This window comes from Rutidosis leptorrhynchoides, chromosome 5 (genome assembly GCF_046630445.1).
Source record: "Rutidosis leptorrhynchoides isolate AG116_Rl617_1_P2 chromosome 5, CSIRO_AGI_Rlap_v1, whole genome shotgun sequence".
Lineage (NCBI taxonomy): Eukaryota > Viridiplantae > Streptophyta > Magnoliopsida > Asterales > Asteraceae > Rutidosis > Rutidosis leptorrhynchoides.
The window spans coordinates 37,908,617-37,928,185 of record NC_092337.1 but is presented as its reverse complement, the minus strand read 5'-3'; the positions used below and the strand labels follow the sequence as shown (position 1 = coordinate 37,928,185).

Sequence of the window (19,569 nt, the reverse complement as noted above, 5' to 3'; positions counted from 1 at the left end):
AGAGTTGAATATATACGCAATAAAGAAGGAGTACGGAGTGGATTACATCAAACATGGATACGAGTTCACGTCTCTACCGTACTTTGAATTTATGCAAGTGGCTAGGCTCAAAATGTTATATAGGGATTATGACGGAATTCCTAATATTATCTGCAAGAAGATAAGACACTCGTACTTGTCAAAGAACTTTGAGGGATTCAGCCCTCAATTTCCCACGATCACTTATCGAACAAACAAGAAAACGGGCGAACGAAGAAAGATTGTCAAATACAAGCCAGTAAATTATATGAGAAAGGTTCCTGTGATGAAAATGCCGCAGAACTTTAGCCCACATTTTCGCTGGTGGTACTACGAGGAACGCTCAGAGGAGGCAGTCATCGTTTTGGACAAATTGAAGGAAGATGAGACAGACTCGATACGGGTTTTAGATCCCGTTTGGTTGAGAAATTGCTGTGAAGCTGACATCTTCACATTGTACTACAATCGGATGCTGTACAGGCCAGAAAATAGAGTTCAAGCACAACAGTACATTCGTGTTGCAAAGGTTTGCTATTTGAATAATATGGTTACAGATCCGTACAGAGATTGAAGCAGATCGAAGACTTATGAGGAACTAGGTCTTAGGGGGAGTTTGTTAGTGCATATTTTGTAATCCCTAGTTCCATGAACTTTAACGTTTTATTCGATCATGTTGTAACCTGTAATATTGTTAAACGTTGATTGTCGATGTGTTATTTTATATTTGTAAACGTTTAAATATGATTCGTAATATTATTCGACAGTCGGCCGACTGACATGGTCAGTCGACCGACTGTCATTCACTGTCGACCGGCATAGGAACTGAGGTATTTAAGCCTAATTAATCCTCATTAATTCAGGTTAACAACTCTACACATTAAACACACACACGAAAAACAGTTCTAGGTCGAGTCTCTCTCAATCTTCATGTCCAAATACCACAGAATGTCAGTCTAGGCTTCGTGTTTATCAAGATCTAGTCTTGGTTTGACTTGTACGAACCCGAAAACCCATAGATATTCGTTTAAGCTCTTTCTATTGTTATTCCGCCTCTAGATCATGTTAGGTTGATTCTAAGATCCTCTCTCAGCGTCTACATTTTGTTTGACCAAAATGTCATAGCCGAACCCCGGAACCATACTTAAAATTAAGAGGGTCAATTTGGACTTGACATAGCATAAAAGGTTCGATATGTCAAATATGTTAACTATATTATTTAACAAGGATCAAAACCGTAACTTACAAAAAAACCACGCCGTATAAAGCATTGGAAAAAAGACTTTGAAATGACCTACTGACTGACTACGACGACGAGCCAGTTTCGGTAACCATCGTTTTCTTTTTGTGTTGATTCAATATCTTTTAAATTCTAGGTATAAATAAACTAGTTATTATTTATTATTTATTATTTAATATTTAATAATACTATACGTAGTGAAGTGAAGTCATTGATCGATTAGGTTAACTAAGTTAGAAGTATATTTGTCAGTTAACAGATACGTATCGTGCATTGTGTTGTGTTAATCTGTAATGACGTCGATGACTACGGCGGCGAAGGAGCATGTGGCGGAGATACGGCGGACAAAGTTTTCGATCGGCGGTGAACCGAATCCGTTAACGGAAGATCTTCATCAAGCCGTTAAAAACTTATCGGCGGAACTTTATGCAAAAGACGTTCACTTCCTCATGGAACTTATTCAGGTTATCTATATCTCCATACACATTTATGTAATAGTTTTTGTTTATAATTAACTTAGGGAGTGCTTTTACTTAGTATCTGAATTGACATTAAATGAGATGATTTTTGATATTATGACTAATTTATGGACTATATATCTATCTACACAGATAATATAAAAGTCTAGTTAACGTGTGGTAAATTATGCCTCTATAAATTTAGATTATGCTTGCGTTGTGATTAAATATTTAATTGTTGTTCAACAGAATGCTGAGGATAATGAGTATCCTGAAGGTGTTGATCCATCGTTGGAGTTTGTTGTTACGTCAAAGGACATAACAGATACTGGAGCTCCGGCTACTCTTTTAGTTTTTAATAATGAAAAAGGGTTCTCGCGCAAGAACATTGAGTCTATCTGTAGTGTGGGACGATCCACCAAGAAAGGTCTACGTAAGCGTAAGCGTGGCTATATCGGTGAAAAAGGTGCCTTTCGTGCTTATTTCATTTTTAGTAATTGAATTAATAATAAGATAATTCATAATTGTATGCCATGCTTTACTTTGGATTGAATATGGATGATTATGCTTTTTTTGAAGTTTTTACAGATTAAGAATAAATTATCATTTGCTATCTCATTTTTTGTACAGTCGTATTTTTTATGTGTGCTGCTGTATATTTTTGTGTACAAATTATCTTCTGAGTTTTTAAGTTTTGTTTTGTTACTGATACATTGTCTACTCGTTGATCAGGAATTGGGTTCAAGAGTGTGTTTCTGATAACATCTCAACCATACATTTTCAGCAACGGCTATAAGATAAGGTTTAATGAAAAACCTTGCCAGTTATGCAATGTTGGTTATATTGTTCCTGAATGGGTCGAGGATGAATCAATTTTGTCTTCCATTCGACGCATATACGGTTCCACTTCTACCCTCCCAACAACAGCTCTCGTCTTACCGTTAAAACCCGACAAATTCAAACCAGCGAAGGATCAGTTGTCAACCGTTCATCCTGAAGTTTTGTTATTTCTTTCAAAAATAAAGCGGCTTTCGGTTAAAGAAAACAACGAGGATCCTAAACTCAATACTGTGAGTGCGATATCAATCTCTAGTGAAAAAAACTTTGTTACACAGAAGAGCATGGATGCCGAGTCTTACACGCTTTATCTTACCGCTGATGATACTACCAATAAAGATGACACCGAATGTGATTACTATATGTGGAAACAAAGGTTTCCTGTGAAGAACGAAAACAGAGTTGATGTCAGATCCGATGTTGAAGAATGGGCGATTACATTGGCTTTTCCAAATGGGGAAAGACTCAAAAGAGGTTCGAGCATGCCCGGCATTTATTCATTTTTGCCAACCGAGACGGTAACGAATTTCCCGTTCATAATCCAAGCTGATTTTCTCCTAGCCTCATCAAGGGAGAATATTCTCTGGGACAACAAATGGAACAAGGGGATTCTCGATTGTGTTCCTGTTGCTTTCATGAACGCGTTTACATCACTCCTTAAGTCGACTAACAATGCTCCTATTTCAAGTCTTCCGAACATGTTTCGGTTCTTGCCTGTTAATTCTTCATCTCATCCCAAACTGGACAATGTTCGTGATACAATTAAAACGAAGATTATGAAGGAACCAATTGTTCCGTGTGAGTCATACGCAGTTCAGAAGTTGTTTTGCAAACCTGTTGAAGTGTTTAAGCTAAAGCCTGCATTTTGGAGCATACTGAATAGGGCAAGAAACGAAGGTGTGAGTTTTCAGAACATTTCATCTCACGGGGCTTATGCCATCACTTCGTATTTTGATAAACCAGAGTACGGTCCCGTTCTAGAGTTTCTGGAAATCAAAGACATTGATTACGATTGGTACGCTAGATGCATAGCCAGCTCAAATCTTGTAATGGGCGTCTCCGAGCATGTTTATATAGATCTTTTGGTATTCATAGCAGAAGATTGGGGGCAGTGTTTTAACAATACCGAAATCGACAACATACCGTTGATCAAGTATGCTGGACTCGATGGCCAGGTGAAATTGTTCAAAATCAATGCATGTAAAGACAAGATACTTGTTGCGAATTCCGATTACATCCCTTGGTTGATTAACTGGAACCGGGAATTTCACTGCTCAACTCAACGGTTTTTCTTACCCAAAGCAACACGTGATGCTATCAGATTATGTTCGAAACAACAAATTTTATACAAATGGCTTAGAGAAGATCTGAAAGTTAAATTTGTTGGTGTTAATGAATACGCCATGGCTCTCTCCTCTTCGATCGGTAGTGACCGAAAACTGGCGGTTACGTTTGCCCATTTTGTATACAACTCTTTACAAAAGAAGTACTTGCAGAAGCATGAGGTTGAAGCTCTCTGTGGTTGTATGCCAATTGTTGATAACTATGGTCAAGTAAACACGAGTAGAACTGGGGTTCTGGTACCTGCTAATGGAAGCAAATGGGTCGAGCTGATTGGTTCTAATCCTTGGAGACAAGATAATTACGTTGAGCTGGGAGAAGATTACACTCGTCGTGCAAACTATATTGGTACGGTTACGTCAGGGGAAAAGATAATTTCGTTTCTGAAAGATTATGTCAGTGCTCGTGATGTTCCGAATTTAGCTCCACCAAATTCCGCCATTCCCACTCTGTCTTCCCCTCTTACCAAAAGAAACGCGTTTCTGCTTCTGGAATGGATTCACAAACAAAGGATGAAAGGGGTTAGTTTACCCGAAAAGTTTCTGTCATCTATCAAAAACGGTAGTTGGTTGAAGATTTCGTTAAGCGGTTGTTCTGGTTATAAGCCACCTAACGAGTCGTTCATGCTAGACGCGTCAATCGGAAAGCTTTTACAGAATGGTTCGGTTCTTGTCGACATCCCGTTGATAGATGTTAGCTTTTATGGTAATGTGATAAAAAGTTACAAAGAAGAGCTGCAATTGTTTGGTGTACGGTTCGAGAATAAAGAAGCTTGTGAATATATTGGTGATCGTTTAATGACTACTGTAGCTTCTTCGAAGCTTACTAGAGACAATGCTATATCGATACTGAAGTTTATTCAGTATCTGAGAGCTAATTATATTTCTAGTAAGGACTTTATTGACCGTATCAAAAATGGAAAATGGTTGAGAACATCTCGAGGTGATGTGGCGCCGAGGAATGCTGTTTTGTACAATAATGAATGGAATGCTGCTTCACAGATAAGCGATATTCCATTCATCGATAAAGATTACTATGGCTACGAATTGCATTCTTTCAAGACAGAATTAGAATTGATGGGTGTGGTTGTGAGTTTTGATCAGAGATGTTATCAACTTGTTTATGATAACTTGAAGTCTTCATCTTTATTGACTTGTTTGTCATCTGAAGCCGTTTACATGATGCTAAAGTGCGTGGCGAATTTGTCATCGTCAACTAATTTGGTGGAAGCGGTTAAGGGTCAGAAAATTTTGATGACAAACATGGGGTACAGATGCCCTCCTGAGTGTTTTTTGTTGAATTCTGAATCTGAATGGGGAGATCTTCTTCGTGTCTTCAATTCGTTTCTGATTGTTGATGAAAGCTTTTATGGACAAAAGATCTTTGCATTGTCAACTGAGCTGCAAAAACTTGGTGTTATTGTTACTTTTGAGGATGCTTCAAAAGAATTTGTTCGCACTTTTAAGCAACAGGCTTCTTCCATAACAAAAGAAAATGTTTTTTTGTTACTTGATTGCTACAAAAAGATGAGGAAAATGAATATCAATTTGCCTTCAGAACTCAGCAGCTGCTTACGTGATGAAAAATGGTTACGCACAAAACTCGGTGACTACAGATCTCCGTGTGAGTGCATTCTGTTTGGAAAAGATTGGGAACCGATTTCTTCAATATCGCTTCTTCCTTTTATCGATGACTCTGATAGTTTTTATGGTAGTCGGATTAATGATTATAAAGATGAGCTGAAGCTGTTAAAGGTGATCGATGATTTCAAAGATGGTGCAAAGTTGGTGGCTGCTGGGGTTATCTTACCTCATGATTGTAGCACCATTTCTTCTGTAAGCGTTTTTGCGTTGCTTGATACTGTTAAGCAACTTGAAGATGATAAATCGGATACGCGTACTAAGTTTTTTGAAAAGCTGTCCCGGAAGAAATGGATAAAGACTTACTTGGGTTACAAACGTCCAGGTGACTGTCTACTTTTCAATTCTGCTTGGGATCGTGTAATAAAACGCACCGATGGTCCGTTTATTGATGAGGAGTTTTATGGATCTCGTATCGCTTCATATAAAGACCAGCTTAATTTGTTAAAAGTTGTTACAGATGTTAACAATGGATGCCAGCTGCTTGCCAGTTATCTCGACTCTCACTCCTGTTTTGAAAGTATCAAACGCATATACAATTACTTGTCTGAATATAGCTGGAAGCCTGAAGAGGAATTCGACAAAAAGATATGGATACCGAGAGGTACTAAAAATGGGGAATGGGTAACACCTCAACAATGTGTTGTTCATGATAAAAACAATTTGTTTGGTGACGAGTTAAACGTTTTGGAGAAATGTAAGTACGAGAAGAATCTTCTTAGCTTCTTTGCTAATGTTTTCGATGTTAAAGTTCACCCTACGGTTGACGATTACTGCGAGTTATGGAAGAAATGGGAATCTTCAGGTCGTCAAATTACACATACCAAATGTTGTTCTTTTTGGAAGTTTGTTGTTGGTAACTGGACTTCAGAAACGGAAGACACGTTTATTAGTAACATATCGAAACTTCCCGTTTTAGATTCTACTTCTGATGGGATTTTTTTGCTTCTCAAGTCTGACGTTTTCATCGGTGATGACTTGTTTTTAGCAGACCTGTTTCAGAAAACATCTCATCCCATGTTTGTTTGGTATCCTCAGCAAAGTTCGAAAAATCTAAACCGAACCAAACTCATGGACATCTACCGCCAACTCGGTGTTCGTACGCTCTCTGAATGTGTTAAGAAGACCATATCTGGTGTTGATCCTGATAAGTTGAAGCCAATGAAATCTAAAAAACAGATTATCAAGAAAGGCCTGTTTAAACTAATTCTTGGATTTCTTGCTGATCCTAGTCTTAAACTTGATGTGGAAAGAAGACATGAAGCTGTTAACCGTTTGCTAGCCGTTGAAGCATTTGAGACAGTTGAACCGATGAATGTTGGATACAGTTTGTCGTTTTCTTCTGGAGTTGTGGTTCGTGTGGAAGCCAGGAGAATGGTTCGTTGGGACAAGCAGAACTCCAAGTTTTTCATGCAAAAGATGGTGATATCGCGCGGTTACAAAAACGCGATTGAGCATGCTTCTCATTTTGCTGAAGTGATAGCTGATGGTGTGTTGTGGGATAATGAAGAATTTGTACCAAAGCTTTCTGAATTGATCCGGTTGGGTATTTTGGTGAAGTTTAATGACGAGGCGGTTGATTTTCTATTAAAAAGCAAAAATCTTGAAATCTTAATGGAGGATCAGAACTACCTCTCTTCCACATTCCCTTAATTGGTATGTCATGTTTGATCCATTATATATTTGAAATATAATGTAAATTGTCTAAATTGTAAGTAGATGTTAGGATTTTAAGTTTTAATATTTTGGCAAGTTTTCTTTCAAATAATGTGTCCCTAATCAAAGTTTACTACTTTTATAGCCTAGTTAAATCAAGTTTAAGCGCGACTTTGGGTACTAACTGTTTGGATTTTGTGTTCAAAATGCAGGAGAATGCAGAAAAAAGATACTGATCAGCAGCAGATGGTTATGGGTGGTGCACCGGTATTAACTTTTGGAAGGTGTTTCTATTTACTTTTTTTTTTTGGAATATATTGCTTCAGAATTTTCTGAATCTTAAGTTTATGACTGTTTTTATATAACGTTCTGTTCATGTGAAGTTTTATGGTTTTATGGACATATCTATTTATGGTTTTAGTTTTTGAATCATAACATGTCCAAATCTGCAATATAAAGTTCGTTGGGTATCCAATATCAACTTTAGATCATGTACAGGTCACAGTTGAGTTATGCATTTTGATGTATAAATTTAGTACATTGTATTTATGCACTTTGAGTTATGCACTTTACTTCATTACAAACCTCCAAAAGAGTGTCTACTTTGTGTTCTGATTTATATTTTGATTCGATTATTGTTTTACAAATCTGGTTAGGTACTGCTGTGATAAACGATTCTCTATGTGCCGTTATCCATCTTATAACTTAATATAAACAGTTCCTGAGCAGATTAATTATAAATCGTTTTCTGGATATTAGTTACTTGAATTCTATATTATATATCATTATACATTTGTTGTTGTATATCATTTATCCATTTTAGTGTTTGTTAAAACTATATTGCTATTGCATAGCAGCGCGCTTGCTAAGTTTTTATGCTAACATTTTACTCCAAAACATTGTTAGCTATTACAACCATTTTACTCCTAAACATTTGAATAAATAGTTAAGATAGTTAATGGCTGTAATCAGGTATTGCATAGCAGGCGCTATTTGAATAAATAGCTAAGATACTATCAGTCTTTCTACAATATCAGTGCGCGTGCTCAATTTTAATAGCTACAAATTGCAGTGTATGTAATCATGCGATCCTGATGAATTAAGATAGGTTGTGCTTAGAATCTGAAGACGAGGTCAAAAGGTTAATCATTGAGTCCGAAAGATTTGAATCAAAATAATGTAAGGTGTCCTGGGCCAAAAAAAAAAAAAAAAAGGCCTTAATAAATTTTGGGTGATATTGGAGTATTTATTGATCAAAAGCATTAATGATAAGAAATATGTTACTGTCACATAGTGAATATATAATCACATACATTACACACCATATAATATAATTATAATTCATTATTATTGGTTAGTCGATAATTAGATGAGATAAAAATATTTTATCAAATCTGAACTAGTTTCTTATGAGAGAGATTTTGCTTCTAAGCATACCCTTAATGATCTTTTAATGTTTTTTAATTGGTATCTACTTTCTATCTTTTCTGGAATGAATCTTAGCAATAGCATCACGTAAGTTCATCTGAAATTTACTTCCGTCCTCAATTAGTCTATCAATGGATTTAGGGTTCAGAAACAAAGAATCGGTTTCAGAGGATTTTGGCAGCAGAAGGTAGACAAGTTAGATGTAGTTAAGCTGAGTGTGATTGTATGAAAAGATAACTAACTCTGGTCAGATTCAGTTACAAGGTAACCAACTTCTGTTATGCACAAAAAAGACCATCAATGTTCCAAAAGAAATTATTCAAAACTTTCAAAGTTCGTCTGTAACCAATGAGGTATGACTTAGGAGCTAACCTCTTGGTAACTTTCGACCACATTGACCGTTAGTTAGAAAATGACTGGTAACCGCTATGTACAATCACATAATGCACGTTAATGACACCCCTAAGGGCTGTCATTAGCAAAATCGTTTTTTAATCATTTTTTTTTTTTTGCACTCCTACATAATTGCCTAGTGTCAAAGATTTGAAACGTTGATGGTTTTCTATTGAGGAAAAGAAAGTTGGTTAACCAAAGTAGAAATCTTGATCAAACTTGTTTATCTTTTTATGCCAAAAAGTTCTAAGTTATTAGAAGATTTTGAAATGGGGAATGATTTATAACATTATTACGATAATGCAATTTACCGTCATTGTAATGTAATTTGTAATTTTTGAAATCTGGATGGATATTTTCTCTCAACCTCGTAGGTTGAGCCCCACCCTTGTTTTTTGAATTTGCCTTTCTCACCCAATTAAACCACCACCATCCACCATTACACCACCACATTCAATTCCCTTTCAACAACTAAATATTTCTAGTCACACATTTACTTTCAATCACCACATCAATTCCCTTAAATTTCTCAACTAATCTTTTGTTGGTCAAGGTATTAAATTTGAATCCAGTTATGACTCCCTCTTTTGTTGGATCTGCAAACACCACAAATAACCAACACTCACCTCTCTCTGCTTCGATTCCACCTCCCTTTACTTTCGGTGATTTTATTCCTTCTTCATCAGAACCTCGAGAATCAGCTGGTCATCTTAACGAAATTCTCAGAACCGCTCGGTCTCCTTCGACAGTACACTTTTCTGCTCAACAACAGGTTGTCGATATTAACTCTCATTTTGCTGCACATTCTTCTAGTTCTTGTAAAAATACAGTGTTTGTTGGAAGATTAGAAAACACGGTGACCCCTCATATGCTCGAAGCTACTTTTGGTAAATTTGGATCTCTCACCGAGATCAAGTTTTGGCCATCACGGAGGTATTCTTTCGTTTCGTTTACTGAAGATTCAGCTGCTAGCAGTGCCGTTATTGAGCTCAATGGGTCCAAGATCTTTGGAAAACCCATTTTCGTGGGTTGGCCGAGGAAAAGTAAAATCGGATCTTTTGGTCGTACGAAGCAAGTCTTGTTCCCCAAACTGAGATGTAAACTTAGTCAAAATGCTACGATCGTTCAACAGGTTAATTTGTCCATTCTTCTTCTTGATTTGGTACCGATTGATGAAACGAAAATTTCGAGCTTTTTAATTTCGTGTAAAGCACATGTTGCTCATGTAAGCAAATTCGGACCGTATGGGTGTATTTGTATTTGCGGTGACGTTGAGAGTTACAACAACATCATCAATTCTAGGTCGAAGGAATTTGTGTTGATAGCTCCATTTTCGGGTGCAGCTAATTCTTTCCATCGTTATTCTTGGATAGAGATAACGGGTGTTCCGGTTACATGTGCTTCGGAAGATAATGCATCGGTGGTTGCTAATTTGTTTGGTGACTCCATATTTATCGCAGATGCCTCATCCACTTTGGATAATGTGGGATCACTTTTCGCTTTCATTAGGTCAATTAATGCGAAACACATTCATGATTCGGTCGAAGCTGACTTGGAAAGTAAAGATCTGAAATGCTCGAGATGTAACGTTTGGGTGTCCGAGGTCTCGGAAGCTAACGTGTTAAATTGTGTTTTTAATGACGTGTTTGACAAAAAATTGCTGGAGTCATCGTCACTGCAATCCTGTAAACAAAAACATTTATGTGTCGTGATCTTCTTCTTACCATTATCTTTCGTCTTGACCCCACCTTTAATACCAACATTCTTCACCCCGTCTTTACGAAATTTATTTGCATGAATGTGCCAACCTCGACAGAAATCTTTTACAAGCCGTATCCGCACAAATGAAAAAATTTCTACCTGCACTGTTACCCGTAGCAACATAAGCCAAATTATCCAAAAGAACATTAATCGACCCGTTACTTGCACAAGGCTTTAAAACCTCTTCAATCTGCCTTTTTTAGTCTTTGGCACAAAACCTACACTATCAAGCACATTATCGACCTCATCCAAATAGGCCGAATACGGTGAATGAACCGACCAGCCAACTCCCTGATGTTCCCTACCACAATCGTATGCAATTTTTGTGTCGAATCCGTAACAGCCACACCAATATCACCCGTACCCGCTTGATCAGTAACTGCAATATCAGGATGCCTTTGATCATCATTGGAATCTCCATGAACTTCCACATTCGTCTCCCCCGAGTCAACACCCTCTTCGGCCACTTGACAGCCAACAGCCGAGATCTTCTCCACAACACAACTCACCTTCGAGTGAGCCTCTTCCGCATTATAATAGTGTAATGTTCAACATTTTAAAGCTTTATTTGCATGTACAACAATCATGCATTATAATAGTGTAATGTTCAACATCTTAAAGCATGATTATTGGTGCATGATGAATTTTTGTGGTGTATAAATCACTTCACTTTCCTTATAAAAATCCATCCATAATTTTTTATTTACATTTGTATTTCACGTGACACACGTTGAGTGTCTATAAGTTACTAACAGTTAATTTTGTAAATATTAACATTAACATTAACATTAACATTAGTTAATTTTGTAAATATTAACATTAACATTAACATTAACATTTGTATTTAAAATTCATATCTTTGATGCTACATGTCTACCTCACAATTACAGTGAATCCACCTTTTTTGGTTGGCTTCATTAGCTAGCCTAGCATAGGTGACAAGATAGGTAAAGGTAAGTCGGGAAAATTGGGTAACTGGCCAAAAGAGGTTGGCCCATTGATTTGTAACATGTTTTGGCTATTAATTACGGAGTAATTTTTTCATATTATTCATTTGTCCGTGAAGAATAAGATATATAATTGTTTGTTTTTCACACTCCAAATTTTATTATATCTTATGTCTGCACGTTTGTAAACGTTTTTTTTGGAAAGACAAACCTACAATCTACACACGAAACCACGAATATTTACATCTCACTGCCTCAAGTGAGGCTTGAACCCACAACTTCTTGGTTGAAGGGTTCCTCTCATACCGCCAGACCAAGGGCCCTTTGGTGTTTGTAAACGTTTTTACTGTACACTGTTTGTGTCTGTTTGTGTTTATAAAGACATAAGATAAAATAATGTCTTATTTTTTCTGCAAATTCGCAGACTTAGAAATATGCTTCTTAGTGCTGCTGACAGGATCGAGTTATTTTGGAGATGAGCATACACATACACAGACATTTATGCCAAATTTTCTCTACAAACGTGGCTCACGGATCTTTAGACAAAACATCTTAAATAATAGATCTCACATAATTGTTACGGTAGGTTCATTCACACTTTACCATGTTTTCGAGTAATAAAGTGGCCTTTCTCAAGTTATACGTAAGGTTGGTGACATACTGACATGGTGTACATAAAAAACTTTTCAGCCGAACCCAACAAGCCGCAACTAGAAGAATGCAGAGTTAAGATGGAGTAATATAGCCGGTTAAATTAAAATAAAAAATAAAAAAATGTGGAGTAATATAGTTTTTGGGTATGGTAAAGGTACCAACTCCCTTATAAACATCGATGGAGGAGAATTAATGGACATACGGATCTAAAAGAGACTGAGTAAAAAAGTTTGATTTACTTATTGTTGGATAAGGTTTTAAGAAATGCGTACTCATAAGTTAGTTGTTATATGTGGTTTAGTAGGGAGAGAGAGATGAACCGAAAGTGAGAGAAATACAAATGGAGCAGGACAAATAAGTTGATTTATTGTTATGAACAGAGAACTGATTTTAAGACCATTTATTGTGGTGAATGAAATTGTTGTAGGGTTGTGGTCCTTGTGGATGTTGTGCGTGACATGGCATTATCGTGGAATGAAGGAGGCGCTTTGGTAAATGAAGGAGGCGCTTTGGCAAATGTTGTGTTGTGATTTTCTAGAGTATTATGAGTGATGTAGTAAATATAGTTGATAGTTGAGTAACATAATATTGTATTTAAATAATTGAAAAAAGAAAGAAATTATGTCATTGGTTGAGCTCCATTGTGGTTTCTGTGGTCCGGCCCTACAACATGCAAGAATCACCACCACAACAGCCCTATAGCGCCTGTTATGATGTTGTGAGGGGTGCCATGTCAACAACGGTATCTTTCTACCGTTGTTCCCCACAAATTCACAAGGTGTGGTCTAAGTACAAGTTTAAAGCTAACTACTAGTACATTCTTATGTAACTGTGAAAAAGTAAAAAACCTGACTTTTTTGATATTCATATATGAATTTTTTTTGGGAGAAATAAAAATTGGGTAGGTTTTAACTATTTTAATTTTAAAATGAAATTCTACTAATCGATTATAATTTAAATTCATTTTTTGTGGAATATAAAATTAAATATAATATTATAATATTCTATCTTTTCTATACTTCTTATAATTTAAGATACAGAACATGTTGGCTTTTTTTTCTAACAAAACAAACTTATATAAAAAACGAAAAGAAGACTTCATCTGAGGATGAAAGAGCTCAAACGAAACAAAAAAAAAAAATATGCAAACACAACCAACAAACTACGATGATAAAAAAATCTAAACAAAACACACTAACATGCCGAACCTAACAAAGAAAACAAATCGAACTAACCGCTAAAAGAAAAACTAACAAACACAAAATAAAACAAGTCGACAAACAAAAACAGAAACTCACCAAAACAAAACACGAGGTGAAATAACCCTTCGAGTCTCATGAACCTACAAATTCGTCCATAAAGAAATCAAGATTTTCCGCCGCAAGACTATCTTTCTAACTCTTCGATCCCGGTTTAATGAGTTTCATATTGATTTTGCTGAACCGAATATGATGATGTATGATATACAATCTTCACCATTAATAAATATGTACTAATTTACATAATATATAAGCGTTCAAGCTATGTGGGCGATTTCATGGCTTACATGATGCCGTTTTAGTTAATGAAGCTTGGGGACAATTTCATAAGAAAACATACACTATATACTGGTATAATGTGAAAGTATAGAAACAAAGTCCTTAATAGCCGTGTTCGTTACATCCATTTCTTCTCAATTAAAAGATCACGGGTTCAAATTCTTCTCCCTTTTTAATTGATAAAAAAAATGTTGTTTAAAAAGAACAATTTATTTTTGTTAGTTAACAAAAACAAATAATTGATGACGCAAATAATTAAGAGGAAAATGTTTTATTCAAGATAAGAATAATTTAGTTATGGGTTAATTATGGGAATCTTGATGATGATGTAACACTAGTATAACTAATATGTCAAGTAAGAAGAGTATTTTGTTTGTTTGTTTTTTTTCTTTTCTTTTTTTTAACAACAACATCGGTATTACTTGGAATTAACCATCTTCGCGATCATTTGCTACACACGCGTAAAGAGAAAACGCATTGAATAAAAAATCCAGAGGATCGAGCCAACGATTTGGGCATTGGCGGATCTTTGAGAGAGGGTATGGGTGGGCCATGCCCCTCCCAAAACATTCGATTTATACTAGTCTTTGTAGAATAATACACAAATATCGACCTGGTTCAATGACTTTTACTTCTAACTTGCAATTTTAGAATGCGGTTTCAGCATTTGGCGTGAGTTCAAATCCTACACACAATACTTTTTATATATTTCAGTTGTCATTTTTACCATATTACTATATTACTAATTAAATTATGATTATTTGACAATAAGATATACATGAAAACTATTTTTTCCATATTACTATATTACTAATTAAATTATGATTATTTAACAATAATATATACATAGAAACTAAAAATCTATTTCAAACAAAATATTTGTTCCACATGGTATCTAATAAGCGATTTGATATATATAAATACAAATATTCATTGTATATTATGTTAAAGTTTAACCTTTCAAAAATTATGTTCAAGATTGGTCCCCTTAATAATTGGGTTCAAAATCCGCCACTCATTTGGGCATTGTCAGAGATTGAACTAGTGACCTCTTGGAATTCAGGCTTGCTGCTGAGATACCGTTCGGACATTGCCTTATTTTGTTAGCTATGGAACTATATTAATGGTAATGTCACTAGAATAGTAGAATCTCATCTCATTACATTACATAAAATTTTAAAGTTTACCACTAAACTTTTGAGGAGAAAGGTATTCAAGGCTCGTCAGTAACTAAAAATTATATATAAAAAGAAAAAGAAAAAAGAAATTAGACAAAATTGCTCATTTCGTCCATTTGTTTTTTCCATTTTACCTATTTTCATCCTTGTGTTTTATTTCCTGCAATTTTCATCCTTAAAAGCATTTTCAGGTCCCAATTTCATCCCTCCCTCTAACGGAAGTTAATTGTCCGTTAAATAAGGTAAAATATGATTATATTGAGAGTTTTGTTATATTTCAGTAGGCTTATAACTACCTTTAGTGGTTTGATTCTTGATGTTATAATTCAGTAGGCTTATAACTACCTTTAGTGGTTTGATTCTTGATTAAGAATGCTAATAATGAAGTGTAAGAACAAAGATGATAATGGAGAGAAAGAAAGAAACACTTTGTAAGTGTGAGAAAAATGGTGCAAGTTTAATGCTTGCATTCATGGCTATTTATAGCAAAAATATCACAAGTTTAGGTAATACAATAATATTACTTTTGTGTATCAATAATTGACTATCCATTTATATATATATTTATATATTATAACACTCCCCCTTGGATAGCAATTTTGTTTGTTTAAGATCAACTGTAAGTTACTGCCTCGTTAAAAACCTTGCTAAAGAAAACCCAGTGGGAAAAACTTTAGCTAAGGGAAAAAGAGTGCAGCATGGAGTTGACTCCCCCTCAAGTAGACATCGCTTCGATTGTTACATCTTTTGAACATGTCTCATGCCAATGTTATGAACGTGTGTTCTGAAAATAGCAGTTGGAAGTGCTTTCGTGAAAAGATCAGCAGAGTTTTTGCTGGATTGAACATATCTCATTTCAATCTCGTTGTCCTTAATGAGATTTTGAGTGTATGAGAAGAATCTAGGAGGTATGTGTTTGGTTCGGTCACTTTTGATATACCCTTCTTTCATCTGTGCTATGCAAGCTGCATTATCTTCATAGATAATTGTTGAACTTTTATTGCGTTCTAGTCCACAAGAATCAGTAATGATTTGTGTCATTGATCTCAACCAAAAACATTCCCGAGTAGCTTCATGTAATGCATTCACTTCGGCATGATTTGATGATGTAGCAACAAGTGTTTGTTTTTGAGAACGCCATGATATTGCAGTACCTCCATTTAGGAATACATATCCAGTTTGAGATTTAGCTTTATGTGGATCAGATAAATAACCTGCATCAGCATAACCAACCAAATCTTGTTTTGATTCGTTAGAATAAAATAATCCTAAATCAGTAGTTTCTCGAAGGTATCGAAATATGTGTTTGATCCCATTCCAGTGTCTTTTGGTAGGAGCAGAGCTGAACCTTGCCAACAAATTAACTGCAAAAGAAATGTCAGGTCTTGTACAATTTGTAAGATACATAAGAGCTCCAATTGCACTAAGATATGGTACTTCTGGTCCAAGAATATCTTCATGATCTTCACATGGACGAAATGGATCAGTTTCAACATTGAGTGATCTAACAACCATAGGAGTACTTAATGGTTTTGCCTTGTCCATATTGAAATGTTTCAAAATCTTTTTCAGTATATGTTGTTTGATGTACAAGTAAACCATTAGGCATATGCTCAATTTGTAAACCAAGGCAATACTTGGTTTTTCCGAGATCTTTCATTTCAAATTATTTCTTTAGAAGTTGAATGGCTTCATAGATCTCTTTATTTGTACCTATGATGTTAAGATCATCAACATAAACAGCTATGATCACATATCCGGATGTTGTTTTCTTAATGAAAACACAAGGACAAGTAAGGTTATTTGTATACCCTTTTCTTATCAAGTAATCACTTAATCGGTTATACCACATACGTCCCGATTGTTTTAACCCATATAAAGATCTTTGTAATTTAATCGAATACATTTCTTTGGGTTTTGCATTTGATGCTTCTGGTACCTTAAATCCTTCAGGTATCTTCATATATATATCACTATCAAGTGATCCATATAGATAAGCAGTCACAACATCCATGAGATGCATTTCTAAATTTTTAGAAACTGCCAGGCTGATTAAGTATCTAAAAGTAATTGCATCCATAACAGGGGAATAAATTTCTTCATAATCAATTCCCGGTCTTTGAGAAAAACCTTGAGCTACAAGTCTAGCTTTATACCTTGTAACTTCATTTTTCTCATTTCTTTTTCGGACGAAAATCCATCTGTATCCTACAGGTTTCACATCTTTAGGAGTGAGAATGATGGATCTGAAAACTTTTCTTTTATTGAGTGATTCTAATTCAGCTAGTATTGCTTCTTTCCATTGAGCCCAATCATGTCTATTTTGACATTCAACCATAGATGTTGGTTCTGGATCATCATCATTATTCATGATGTCATATGCAACATTAAATGAAAATTTCTCATCAAGATTTTTCATTTCATTTCGGTTCTATAATATTTTTGAATGTGCATAATTGATTGCAATTTCTGTATTGACATCATCAATCTCCTCTGCAGTAGGAGTACTGATTTGTGGTTCTTCTTGAACACTTTCTTTTACTTCATTATCAGCTGATTTTCTTTTTCGAGGATTTTTATCCTTTGAACCAATTGGTCTTCCACGTTTCTGACGTGGCAAAGATTCATGAGTGACGTTATTGCCAGCTTTTGGAATTTCAATTCGAGCTGGAGTATTTACCGCTGGTATATATGATTTTGTCACCGTTTTTGTATCTGTAAATGCATCAGGCAATTGATTTGCAAGTTCTTGTATATGCATTATCTTTTGAACTTCTGTCTCGCATTCTTTTGTGCGAGTATCAAGATACTTTAATTGAGGTTCACACCATGAAACATCATTTTCTTTATTTTTCATTTCTCCCCTAATCTAGGGAACAATGTTTCATTAAAATGACAATCAGCAAAACGTGCTGTAAAAACGTCACCTGTCATAGGTTCAATATACCTTAATATTGAAGATGTTTCATATCCAACATATATTCCCAACCTCCTTTGAGGACCCATTTTTGTACGTTGTGATGTCGCAATTGGAACATACACTGCACAACTAAATGTTCTAAGATGGGAAATATTTGGCTCTTGACCAAAAGCAAGTTGTAGGGGGGAATATTTATGACTTGCACTTGGTCTGATGCGAATCAATGCAGCAACATGTAAAATTGCATGATCCCATATAGATACAGGGAGTTTTGTTCTCATTATCAATGGTCTAGCGATTAACTGTAAACGTTTAATCAGTGACTCGGCTAAACCATTTTGTGTATGAGCAACAGAATGTTCAACAACAATTCCTATAGACATGCAATAGTCATTAAATGCTTGAGATGTAAACTCACCAGCATTATCAAGTCTCACCTTTTTAATGATGTAATCAGGAAAATGTGCTCTCAATTTAATAATTTCGGCAAGAAATTTTGCAAATGCCACATTACGGGTTGATAACAGACAAACATGAGACCATCTACTAGATGCGTCTATTAGGACCATGCAATATCTAAATGGTCCACAAGGTGGATGAATTGGTCCACAAATATCACCTTGAATTCTTTCAAGAAACATTGGTGATTCTTTCCCAACCTTAAGTGGTGAGGGTCTAGTTATCAATTTTCCAAGAGAGCAAGATATACATGGAACCATTGTATCATGAAGGATTTTTCTATCCTTCAGTGGATGTCCATGTGTACATTCAATAATTCTTTTCATCATTGTTGATCCTGGATGGCCCAATCTGTTATGCCATAAATTAAATACACCAGAATCAATATACTTTTCTTTAATCACCATATGTGCTTCTGGTACATTTATATGTGTATAATGTAATCCAGAATTAAGTCTTGGCAGTTTTTCAATCACGTGATTCTTGTTAGTGATACTTAAATATTTCTTATTTTCTGCCGTTACTGACTGATAATCATATCCATTAAGGTATATGTCAGAAAAACTCAATAAATTTCTGCTTGACTTAGGAGAGAATAAGGCATTATTAATTAAAAATGTTGTACCGTTTGGTAATATGAATTTTGCCTTTCCTATCCCTTCTATCAAGTTAGCAGCACCTGATATTGTATGTATAGTTCATTCCGTTGGTTTCAAATCAATGAAATATTTTTCAGATTTAAGTATAGTGTGTGTAGTACCACTATCTGCTATACAGAGATCTCCACTACTTGATTGATGTTGTGTTCCAGCAGAATTCATATTAAACTTCATATATAAGAAACAAACAGTAAGTATATAAATGTTACACAAAATGTTTATTACACACAAATAGATAAAACTGAAACATTTGACATACATAGAATTGAAACATCAAACATAGAACTGTAACATTTGATAAAACATATAGAATTGAAACATTTGAGAAAACATGATGACAAAGGTTAAATCGTTTTATTTATAAAAGAAACATATTAATTTAATTCAAGAAATCTTCATATAAATCAGATGGTTGTTCAGTGACTGTTGGATCAATATTATCCAC

The 19,569-nt window shown here is 35.2% G+C and overlaps 1 protein-coding gene across 1 annotated transcript; it reads left to right on the top strand.

The window, feature by feature from the left end:
- Positions 1 to 1,548: 1,548 nt before the first annotated feature.
- Positions 1,549 to 10,806, top strand: LOC139848534 (uncharacterized). Its single transcript, XM_071838261.1, has 6 exons — positions 1,549 to 1,719; positions 1,963 to 2,179; positions 2,446 to 7,072; positions 7,400 to 7,454; positions 8,849 to 8,968; positions 9,562 to 10,806. The coding sequence occupies exons 1-6, from the start codon at positions 1,549 to 1,551 to the stop codon at positions 10,804 to 10,806; spliced, it is 6,435 nt and encodes a 2,144-aa protein (XP_071694362.1).
- The last annotated feature ends 8,763 nt before the right edge of the window (positions 10,807 to 19,569 follow it).